The sequence below is a fragment of the Myxine glutinosa genome, chromosome 6 (genome assembly GCF_964187855.1).
Source record: "Myxine glutinosa chromosome 6, kmMyxGlut1.1, whole genome shotgun sequence".
NCBI classification, from domain to species: Eukaryota; Metazoa; Chordata; class Myxini; order Myxiniformes; family Myxinidae; genus Myxine; species Myxine glutinosa.
The window spans coordinates 150,694,515-150,706,559 of record NC_136266.1 but is presented as its reverse complement, the minus strand read 5'-3'; the positions used below and the strand labels follow the sequence as shown (position 1 = coordinate 150,706,559).

The 12,045-nt window shown below is 55.8% G+C and overlaps 1 protein-coding gene across 1 annotated transcript in view; it reads left to right on the top strand.

The window, feature by feature from the left end:
* Positions 1-12,045, top strand: part of OBSCN (obscurin, cytoskeletal calmodulin and titin-interacting RhoGEF) — a 377,067-nt gene that overhangs the window by 321,937 nt on the left and 43,085 nt on the right. Inside the window, exons 77-82 of the mRNA XM_078780751.1 lie at positions 643-816; positions 2,218-2,377; positions 10,887-11,000; positions 11,085-11,249; positions 11,414-11,572; positions 11,690-11,867. Coding sequence (XP_078636877.1) covers positions 643-816; positions 2,218-2,377; positions 10,887-11,000; positions 11,085-11,249; positions 11,414-11,572; positions 11,690-11,867 — 950 coding nt within the window. The remainder of the gene's footprint in view (positions 1-642; positions 817-2,217; positions 2,378-10,886; positions 11,001-11,084; positions 11,250-11,413; positions 11,573-11,689; positions 11,868-12,045) is intronic.

The window sequence follows — 12,045 nt, the reverse complement described above, 5'->3', positions numbered from 1 at the left end:
TAGCGAGAACATTCGCTCTGTCCGAGAGGTCGGTTGTTTAAACCCCGTCAGAATCATCCCAAAGACTTTTAAAATGGTACGTGCTGCTTCCTTGCTTGCTGTTCATCATTTAAAAGGAAAGAGCATGGACAAGCAACACTGGGGAGGCAATGGCAAACCACCCAATGTAACACTTGCCAAGAAACTACGATACAGGGTGGCGCATACTTCCGCCAGGCTGAACAGTTTACGTTATGTATCCCACTGATAGTCTGGATCAGGATCAGGATCTTCAGCAAAATCTGAACAATATTCGGCCTTGTCACATGCCCAACCAGTCCACAAGTTTCGTCTGAATTTGACTGTAAACTTTTGAGAGATCCTGCTCACAGACAGAAAGACAGAAAGACAGACAGACAGACAAACATATGTCTACCTTCGGTGGAAGATGTAATAATATATATTATATATATAAAGGCCCCTTTACTTTATCACTGAGTTTCTTGTGTGTCTCAGATTATGCCATTAACTTGTCTCTTTTATCATCACAGGAGTACAAACGACAATACCGGTACAACATTAAAATGTTTAGCAACTTGTGAGTATGTGCAGCGGAACAAAGTGCTGTGGTTGCTGGGCAACACTGGTTTTGTTTGGTTGCAGGTTTGTTTTGCATTGGTTATTGGCCACTGAGGAGAGATTCGTGCGAGAGCTGGAATTCTTGCTCGGCCATCACTTCCACTTCTTGGGCAGTGATGCCGACGTACCTGTACTGCTTCGTGGAAAGCAGCAGGTCATTTTCCGGAACCTGCCCCAGCTCGCTGATTTTCATCAAAGGTATTTCTTGTCATCGTGCATTTCTCTTTTGCAACAATCTCATTTGCTCTTTGTTCCTGATATTGAAGACTACCTTGTCCATTGTGACTCGATTGACTGACTACTCCCTCTCTCTCTCGCCCTCTCTCTCTCGCCCTCTCTCTCTCGCCCTCTCTCTCTCGCCCTCTCTCTCTCGCCCTCTCGTCCTCTCTCGCCCTCTCTCGCCCTCTCTCTCTCTCTCGCCCTCTCTCACCCTCTCTCACCCTCTCTCGCCCTCTTTCGCCCTCTCTCTCCCTCTCTCTCTCTCTCGCCCTCTCTCGCCCTCTCTCTCCCTCTCTCTCTCTCGCCCTCTCTCGCACTCTCTCTCTCGCCCTCTCTCTCTCTCGCCCTCTCTCTCTCGCCCTCTCTCTCTCTCGCCCTCTCTCTCTCGCCCTCTCTCTCTCGCCCTCTCTCTCTCGCCCTCTCTCTCTCGCCCTCTCTCTCTCGCCCTCTCTCTCTCGCCCTCTCTCTCTCTCGCCCTCTCTCTCTCGCCCTCTCTCTCTCGCCCTCTCTCTCTCGCCCTCTCTCTCTCTCGCCCTCTCTCTCTCTCTCTCTCTCGCTCTCGCCCTCTCTCTCTCGCCCTCTCTCTCTCTCGCCCTCTCTCTCTCTCGCCCTCTCTCTCTCTCGCCCTCTCTCTCACCCCCTCTCTCTCTCGCCCTCTCTCTCACGCCCTCTCTCTCTCGCCCTCTCTCTCTCGCCCTCTCTCTCTCGCCCTCTCTCGCCCGCCCTCTCTCTCTCTCGCCCTCTCTGTCTCGCCCTCTCTCTCTCGCCCTCTCTCTCTCGCCCTCTCTCTCTCACTCTCTCTCACCCTCTCTTTCTCTCACCCTCTCTCTCTCTCTCTCTCTCTCGCCCCCGCTCTCTCTCTCTCTCTCTCGCCCTTTCTCTCTCTCTCTCTCTCTCTCATGCCCTCTCTCGCCCTCTCTCGTCCTCTCTCTCTCCCTCCCTCTCTCGCCCTCTCTCGCTCTCTCTCTCTCTCGCCCTCTCTCTCTAGCCCTCTCTCTCTCGCCCTATCTCTCTCTCTCGCCCTCTCTCTCGCCCTCTCTCTCTCACCCTCTCTCTCTCTCACCCTCTCTCTCTCTCACCCTCTCTCACCCTCTCTCACCCTCTCTCGCCCTCTCTCGCCCTCTCTCGCCCTCTCTCTCTCTCCCTCTCTCGCCCTCTCTCGCCCTCTCTCACCCTCTCTCTCTCGCCCTCTCTCTCGCCCTCTCTCTTGCCCTTTCTCTCACCTCTCTCTCTCTCGCCCTCTCTCTCCCACCCTCTCTCTCGCCCTCTCTCTCACCCTCTCTCTCTAGCCCTCTCTCTCTCTCGCTCTCTCTCTCTCTCTTTACCTCTCTCCCTCTTATGTTGAGCTTTTGATTCGATTGTGCTTTGTTTGTGGCACAGGGTTTTCCTGCCATGCCTGCGACAATGTCACAATGAGGCGGATTTGGCACATTGTTTCCTCGAGAAGAAAGAGTACTTTCGCCTCCACCTGCTTTACCTGCAGGGGAAGCCTCGTGCCGATGTCGTCATGATGAGTGGTGCCACACGTGCTGCATTTGAAGTAAGATTAACATGACTGTGAAGATGTACACCGTTAAATAATTACAGTTATGCTTCATGAAAAATTATTTAAATGTTCTTGAATCAAGATATTAAAGCGCGGCGTTACGCGCGCTGCTTGCGAGCAAGGAGGAAGCGGACAAGCGGTAACTTATAAGCGTCTTTATTTCAGGAGCTCACTGTAACACTGGCGCGCTCCGGGCTGCGCGCCCGGTGTATATCATGAGGCCACGCCTACCCCTCGGGCGTGGCCACCGCCCACTTGGTGCGCGGAATGATGTCACCACGCCAGTGGGCTTTTGTGTCCGCCACACGTGCCCCCCCAGAATTCCCGCGCACCTGGAGGGCCAGTTTGCGGGGCAGACGAATGACCCGGCCGAAGCGCCCCCTGGCGATCGGCGGCGTCCGTGGTGCAGGGATGCCAGGTGGGATGCCCCTGGCTGCCCCTGGGATGGGTGCAGGACCGGGGGGCGGCGTGGCGGCGGGGCTGGGCGGTGCCGGGGTCCGCCCGCAGGGGGGCGGCCCCGACGTGGGGGTCGGGCCACTGGCGGTGGATGGTCCACGTCGAGGTGGGCCGGCTTGAGGCGGTCTACCGAAACGCGGTCAGGAGTACCGCCGATGTCCAGGGTGAAGTGCTTCGCCCCGGTCTCCAGCACGCGGAAAGGCCCGTCGTACGGGGGCTGCAGTGGTGTCCGGTGGGCATCGTGGCGGACGAAGACGTACTCCGCCGTGCGAAGCTCCGGGGCGACGTGCGTCGGTGGGTGCCCGTGGCATGCCGTTGGCACCGGGGCGAACCTCTGGGGGGTCTCTTGCAGAGCGGAGCGCTGCTGTGCCGCGGACCATGGTGCCGTGGAGTCGGGGAGGAACTCGCCCGGCACCCGCAGCGGTTGCCCGAAGACCAACTCCGCCGCGGATGCGCGCAGGTCCTCCTTGGGCGCCGTCCGGAGGCCCAGCAGGACCCAGGGGAGCCTGTCGACCCAGCCGCCGTCGCAGAGGGTGGCCCGAAGCGCGGCCTTCAATGAGCGGTAAAATCGCTCACACAGGCCGTTAGCCTGGGGGTGGTAGGCCGTGGTTCGGTGCAGCCGGACCCCGAGCCCCTGCGCGACCGCCCCCTAGAGCTCCGAGGTGAACTGGGGGCCGCGGTCGGACGAGATGTCTGAGGGGGCGCCGAACCGGGCGACCCAGGTGGCGATGAAAGCCTGCGCGACATCGGCCGCCGTTGTCGACGCCAAGAGCACGGCCTCCGGCCACCGGGTGGTGTGGTCCACCATGGTGAGGACGTAGGTGAAACCCCGCGAGGGGGGCAGAGGTCCCACCAGGTCCACGTGGACGTGGTCAAACCGGCGTTCCGGCACCGTGAACGGGGCCAATGGGGCCTGGGTGTGCCGGTGCACCTTGGCGCGCTGGCACGCGAGGCACGTCCTGGCCCAGCCGCGGACGGCCTTCCGGAGGCCATGCCAGACGAACTTGTCGGCGATCAGCCTTTGGGAGGCCCTCGCGTCCGGGTGGGACAGGCCGTGGATGGCGTCAAACACCTGGCGCTGCCAGCCCGCGGGCACGATGGGGCGAGGACGCCCGAGGGAGACGTCGCACAAGAGGGCCGCGCCCGCGCCGTCGAACGTCGAATGACGCGGAGGCCCGTGACGGCGGTCCGCAAGGCCTGGACGTCGGGGTCAGCGGCCTGGTCCGCTGCCATCCGGGCATAGTCGATGCCGGGGTGGACTGCGTGGGCGACGGCCCGGGAAAGGCAATCCGCCACCGGGTTGTCCTTCCCCGCGACGTGCTGGATGTCCGTCGTGTACTCGGACACGGCCGAGAGGTGACGCTGCTGCCGGGCCGACCACGGCTCGGTGACCTTGCCCATCGCGAAGATCAGCGGCTTGTGGTCGACGAAGGCAGTGAACGCACGGCCCTCGAGCAGATGGCAGAAGTGCCTGACCGCCAAGTGAAGCCCGAGCAACTCGCGGTCGAAGGTACTGTAATGGCGTTCGGGCGGGCTAAGCTGCTGGCTAAAGAACGCCAGCGGTTGCCAAGCTCCACGCACCCATTGCTCGTGCACCGCGCCCACCGCGTAGTCCGAGGCATCGGTGGTGAGGGCGATCGGTGCATCGGGCGCCGGGTGCGCGAGCATGGTGGCGTTAGCCAAGGCGAGTTTCGCGCCCGTGAATGCCGTGTCCATCTGCTCGGTCCAGGTAATGTCGCCTTTGCCCGGCTTACCTCGGAGAGCTTCGTGCAGGGGGCGCAGGAGCTGGGCGATACGGGGCAGGAACCGATGGTAAAAGTTCACCATGCCCAGGAACTCCTGCAGCCCTCTGATCGTGCGGGGGCGCGGAAACCCCTTCACCGCCTCCACCTTGGCCGGCAGGGGGACGGCTCCGTGCCTTGTGACACGGTGCCCCAGAAAATCGATTATGGCGGCGCCGAACCGGCACTTTGCGGGGTTCACAATCAGGCCATGCTGGCCCAGGCATTCGAAGAGCGTGCGGAGGTGGGGTAGGTGCTGTTCGCGGGACGCGCTGGCGACGAGGATATCGTCCAGGTAGACGTAGACAAAATCCAAGTCGCGCAGGACGCTGTCCATCAGTCGCTGGAACGCCTGAGCCGCATTCTTCAGACCGAAGGGCATGCGCAGGAACTCAAAGAGTCCGAATGGCGTGATGACCGCCGTCTTTGGGACGTCCTCCGGCCTGACGGGGACCTGATGGTAGCCGCGTATGAGGTCCACCTTCGAGAAGAAGGACCTGCCCGCCAAACGGGCGGAAAAGTCCTGAATGTGTGGGACGGGGTAGCGGTCGGGAGTCGTGGCGTCATTGAGACGGCGATAGTCCCCGCACGGTCGCCATCCCCCGCCGGGCTTCGGCACGATGTGCAGCGGAGACGCCCAAGCGCTCTCTGAGCGCCGAACGATGCCGAGTCGCTCCAGGGTAGCGAACCCTGCTTTTGCCACCGCCAGCTTCGTCGGCTCGAGGTGGCGTGCCCGGGCGTAGACCGGTGGCCCGACGGTGGGGATGTGATGGGCCACCCCGTGCTTGACGGCCCCCGCCGAGAAGGTGGGCCGCGTGAGGGCCGGGAAGCCGGCGAGGAGGCGGGTGAATGCGTCTGCTGCCGGAAGCGTACAGACCAACGTGGCCGGAACCGAACCGTTTGGCAAGCCGCTTGGCAAGCCGCTCGTTGAGCTGGGCAACGCACAAGCGAGCGAGCTGAACGTCTCGGCCTGGACAAGATGTCTGCGCTTGACGTCGACCAGGAGCCCATTAGCGCACAGGAAGTCCGCGCCAAGCAGTGCCATGGGCACGTCGGCGGTGACGAACGTCCATCGGAAAACCTGCCCTCCGAACCGCAGAGAGAGGCAGCGTTTTCCGTACGTACGGATGGGCGTCCCGTTCGCGGCAAGCAGCGTGGGGCCCCCACCCGCGGCGTGCTTGTCTGACGTGCCGGCGGGAACGACACTCACCTGCGCTCCCGTGTCGCACAGGTAACGGCGCCCGGAGAAGGTGTCCGTTATGAACAGCAGGCTGCTCGAACGGCCGGCGCTCATCACCACTATTGAGCGCCGGCCCGGGCGTTTCCCGACCTGTTGAAGGAGCATGGCGGATGACACTGCCGAGCTTCGTGGCCGAACTTGGCGTGGAACCAGCACCAGGTGGTGGAACTGGAGGAGCGCGGCTGGCTCCGCCAGGCCGGTGGAGTTGGCGGGTTTCCCCGCGGTGGCGGTTTGCGCCGCGGCGGTGGGCGGGGCGTGGCGGCGGTCACGAGGTGCGTATCAGCATGCTGCGTATGCTGTATAAGCTGATGCTGTGGAACAGCAGCATCAGCAGCATCAGCAGCATCAGCCTCGAGGGCCGTGACGGCCACGCCGACTCTCGCCCGCGTGTCCGAAGCGGCGAAGTACCTGTCCGCCTCGGCTGCCAATGCTCGGGGTTCCGTTAGCCCGGTCCCGGCCAACGCGAGGCGAACCTGCGCTGGAAGTTGGCGATGGAAAAGCGCCCGGAATAGAGAACCGGGGGCTTCGTCACCCAACAGTGACGGGCGCGTGTCACCGAGCTCGGGGAGATCCAGGAGGCGGTCGGCCCGTGCGTCGTCCGTGAGGCCGAACGTGGCTAGGAGTAGCCGCTTGAGTGCCTCGTACTTGTGGCCGTCCGGTGGGTGGCGAAGGACGGACACAACTCGAGCGGCCGTGCCGGGCCCGAGGGAGGCGACGACGTGGCAATAGCGCGTGTCATCGCCGGTGAGGCGCCGAAGCTGAAATTGGGCTTTGGCCTGGACGAACCAGACTTCGGCCTGAGCCTCCCAAAATTCGGGAAGTTTGATGAAGTTGGCCATGGCAATGGCGTCGCGTGTGGAAGGATCGCTCCGGCAGATCCAACTTCGAGGGGTCACCAGTAAAGCGCGGCGTTACGCGCGCTGCTTGCGAGCAAGGAGGAAGCGGACAAGCGGTAACTTATAAGCGTCTTTATTTCAGGAGCTCACTGTAACACTGGCGCGCTCCGGGCTGCGCGCCCGGTGTATATCATGAGGCCACGCCTACCCCTCGGGCGTGGCCACCGCCCACTTGGTGCGCGGAATGATGTCACCACGCCAGTGGGCTTTTGTGTCCGCCACAATATCATCATCATCATGTACAGTACCATATGTAGAGCTTTAGTGCTGCCGAAGCAGTTACTCGGCTTCACTCCTGGTCAGGTAGCCACTCCAAGTCAGGAAGTCAGGACAGGAATTTGTTATTTTTTTCATGGTGCCCGGAGATGGCTCGCCTACTCTTCACTAAGGACACCATGGAATATTTAACGTCCACCAACTAATGCTGGCCGATGACCTGCCCGTTTAACGCCCATCCGAGGGACGGCGCACACATTGATGAATAACTGGTTGGGATTCCAACCCAGACGAGACAGCTTAGAGGTGTGTGTGTGTGTGTGTGTGTGTGTGTGTGTGTGTGTGTGTGTGTGTGTGTGTGTGTGTGTGTGTGTGTGTGTGTGTGTGTGTGTGTGTGTGTGTGCGTGCGTGCCTCTCGACCATCACAATTAATACTTTGCAAAACCATAAAAACTGCTTTTTATCTCAAAAAGATTTTGCAAAGGTATTTTCATGGCAATGTAACAGTAAACTTTAATTAATTATCTTAGGGTGAATAATCTGTTAGAATGCAGCATTTAGTGTGTTATGAGGGGGAAGAATGTTCATGGAGGGTGAGGTTGGGCATGTGGATGGTTCAGCTTTTCTGGTAATGACACTGCAGTAAGTCTTTAAAAGGGCAGTCACCCATTGGTTTTAGATGTAGTCTTTGTACTGGTAACCCTTCCAGAAACTTCTCATGAGATTCTCATCACATGTCTATCGTCTCATGAGAAATCAAGAAATTTCTGAAAAGAACGCTATCAAGAAGCAACGCACATAACATTCGGATAATAGGCTGGTGTGCATTCGGCTAAGCGAGGAACAGAAAGGAGGAAGTTGAGGAGGAGAGAGTCGAAGAATCATACATCATATCCTAAAGCATATTGGGCATCATTAACAAGCAACGATGAGTTTTTTTTTTGTTTTTTTTTGTACACTGAATCGAGGCTCGTGAAAGTGCTAACATTTATTTCACAAACAAATCAACCAGACAAACAAAATATACAAAAAGAGGGAGCGGAAGACAAGATGGGGAGAGAAGGGGAAGCACACAACCACAACATTTGAGAGCAGGGAGAAGTGTGGGAGGGAGAGGGCTTGGGGGGAGGAGGCATGGGAAGGGGGGGTGGGGGGGAGAGGTATAAAACACAAGGGGACCGAAATTAGCGGGGGTAGAAAAGATCAAGGTTTTGGATGGGGGAGGAAAAGAGATGGTGGTGAACAGCTGTTTTAACGACCTGGAGGGTGGAGTGGGATTGAAGAGAGTGAGGGAGTTTGTTCCAGAGGCGGGAGAAAAGAGGAATGAAGGAGTGAAGGTGAGCAGAAAGTCTTGATTTTGGCAGTTTAACCATTAGAGGGTTGCAGGCAGATCTTGTGCGACCTGTAGGAATATTTGGGGGACAGAGCCCAGCGAGAGCTGGGGGGGGGGGCAAGGCCAGAGAGGAGTCGGTAGAAGACGGAAAGACCACCAACCTGCCTGCGGTGAGTGAGTGAAAGGCCCTTGGAGTTAGCTTCATCGCGGGAGATTCCAATGATTCTGAACGCTTTGGTTTCAACAGCGTGAAGACGAGCTAGGTGTGAGGCAGGAGCACCAGACCAGAGGGGAGAGCAGTATTCAATGGAGCTGCGGATGAAAGCCTTGTATGTGGTGAGGAGCTCAGGTGTGCCAAGGAAGGACTTCGCATGACGGAGGATGCCCAGTCGGCGACTGGCTTTGGAGGCCAGATTTGAAAGGTGGTTTTCCCAGGAAAGATCATGGCAAATAGTGAGACCCAAAAGCTTGAGTGACAGAACTTCTTGGAGAGGATTATTCAGAAAGTGGATGGGAGGGTTGTCCAGTCGGTCTTTTCGGAGAGACATCGTAAGAGTGTGAGATTTGTCAGGATTGAAAGACATGTTCCATTTGTTTGCCCAGTCTGTGATTTTGTCCAGGTCTGCAGAGAGTGAGGAGGCTGCAGACTGCCGATCTGAGGGATGAGGAATGGAGCGACAGAGAGTAGAGTCGTCAGCAAAGAGATAGAGAGGATTTTCAAGAGAGTCAGAGAGATCATTGATGAAGACCAGAAAAAGCACAGGGCCCAGAACACTACCTTGGGGAACTCCAGCCTGAACAGGAAGAGGAGATGAGAGAAACCCATTCAGGGCCACACGTTGACTACGACCAGAGAGGAAGTCCACCAGCCATGCGTGGAGATTTCCATGGATACCAAAGGAGGAGAGTTTGGTGAGCAGAGCAGGGTGCCAGACCGTATCGAAGGCACGTGAAATGTCAAGGGAGACAGCTCTAATTTCCTGTTTGGTGTTGAGGACCTCCATCCATTGTTGAGAAAGCAGAAGCAGCATGTCCAGAGTAGAGTGACCAGGTCTGAAACCAAATTGATGATCAGAGATCAAGCCATTGGAGAAGAGGAAAGATTTCATATCTGAAGCAATGATGGATTCCATGACTTTGCTAATAATTGGGAGAAGGCTGATTGGTCTGTAGTTGCTAGGATCTGTTTTTGCACCTTTTTTGTGCAAAGCGGTGATGTTGGCTGATTTCGAAGCAGATGGCAGATGACCTTGAACAAAAGAGAGGGTGAAGAGAACAGAAAGAGGGAGTGAAAGAGCGGAAGAACATGATTTTAGGACCCGTGTGCTGATGCCGTCAGGACCAGTTGCAGAATCAGAGTCGAGGGTCGACAGAAACTTTTCCACATTGTCAGGAGGAAAGGACACAGAGTCCAGGAGCAGCTGGGTACGACTGGGTATGGTGGGTACAGAGAGGGATGGGTTTGGGACACAAGATTTAGAGGCAAACACAGAGTTAAGGCATTCAGCTTTTTCACGTGCGGAGTCAGCCGTTAGGCCATTTGAGGTGAGGGAGGGGATGGAGGGGGAACAAACACCAGAAACAGATTTGACCAGACGCCACCAGGATTTGGAAGAGGGAGACAGATAAGAGAGTTCGGTCTTGAGAACGGTGAGATATTGTTTCCTGGCTCTCCTGAGGGTGGACACACACTTGTTTCGGGCTTTGTGAAAGGAAATGAGATTTCCTTCCAATTGGATTTGCTTTCCAGGAGACGAAAGCAAGTTGTTTCAGGGCACCTGCCTCACCACAAGATTCCATGTACCATGGATGGGAGGAAGGGTATGACAACTGAAGATGAGATGGGATAAATCTGTGCATGAGAGAGAGCAATTTACTTTGAAAGAGTAAATGCAGTTTGGACTGCAAGTAGCATCATTTATAGGGGGAAGTATGACGACAACTCTGACTCAGTGCCCCCCTGTAGGTTAGGGCAGCCATTTGTAATTTGGCTCGGGTCTCCGCAACAACTTGCCTACTTTATGTCTGACGACATTGTGCAATCTTTCATGCCTGCCAACTACCGCTCACAAATTTGTCCCAGTTTGAAGTCCATCCAAGGGGCAGCCCCCTTTGCTATACAATGTCCTTTTTGCAAAGTACCAAAGTGACAGTGACTGTGCTGCGGATCAAATCCAGACTAGACAGTTCAAAGATGCTATCCTGCCAGGAGAGTTGAGGAGTAAAAATGCACAGTGAGTGTCTGATTGAGAACGGATGTCATTCCCACTCGGTGACCAACTAACAAATGGCACTTCCAGCGGTCACAGCAACAATGTGTCAAGAACGAAGTTGGTATATCTGACCCAAACCCAAATGAATGTCTTAACATTAACTATTGAGACACTTGTATCCAAATCTGAAACCCAGAGAATGTGAAGTTGGAAGTCTTCAAGCCAAGCTCGATTAAGTTATATTAATGACAGATTTGTCATATGTTGTCCTTTTACAACATTGAAGTCGCCATACCAAGCCACTGCTATCCTACACATTGGCCGTACTGAACTTTTCCACTCGTCACTAGTTTGTTGCCTTTTTGCAGAAATTTGCTGAATCACTTCCTCAAGGCAGCACTCCTGGGCAGCGACCACTCCCTTTGCAGGAATACCTGGAGTTGCCCCTTGATCACCTTGGAGATTATCAAGCTACACTTAGAGTGAGGCACCTACTTCTGTGTTTGTATTTTTTTTTGAGAGTTTGGGGAAGGATTTGATCCATTGTCTGCTCTTCCCTATTGCAGGAACTAATCCGATGCTGCGTGATACGTGGAGAGAATTGCGGGCAATTGGAGCAAGCTTTTGGTTTGGTATCAGGTCTTCCACGTTGTGCTGAGGACCAACTACATCTTGCAATGGTGGACATTGTACCAGGCCAACTTGCCGAACTTGGAGAACTGATCCGTCAGGTATATGGGGCACTTGTGCAGACACATAATTACTGCATGGACCAAATTATCACGAGTTAGACTCGAGTGAAAAAACCAGAAATTACATTTAGCCAAAATAAGAAAGTGCAGGGTTAGGACAACTCTGCTGTTTTACCCGCTCTTACTACACTCTATCTCCACAGGATCCATTTGTTGTCTGGGAAGGTCAACCAAGTCCACGGGCATCCTGGCGGGGACACCATAGGCACATCTTCCTCTTCCACCATTTTTTACTTGTCTGTAAACCCCGGCGGGGCAGTCGGCCAGATTCCCTAGCCTATGTCTGCCGCACTCGTGTACCCGTAAGTCTTCGCAAATCTTGACAGCATGACAGGTACTCACTTTACTATGTCGGTCATAACATCACTCTCAATATCGGCATTTCTGTCTTAATATCTGCCATGTGTACACCTTGTTAGCTGGCCAGTGTTGAGGTGGGTGAGGCAAGTGATGGAGACGAGCGAACCTTGGAGCTTTGGCCTGAACCAGGAAGTGGCTTGGAAAAGTTGACACTACAGGCCCGCAGTGCTTATCTTCAGCAAGCCTGGCTGAAAGAGCTGCACGATCTACAAGAGGCAAACCGCGTCGCTGGGCCAAGTATGATCTCACCTTGTATAATGTTTTACTTTGGGGGAAGAGAACGCTTTTAAATTGTGTTATTTATGACCAATAACGCATCTTGGAATGGCTCACTTCACGTTCCGATTTCAGCACTTTCCTCATGACTTATAGATGCACCTGTAGATCCCCATTTTATCTTGAGTACCTGCAGGTT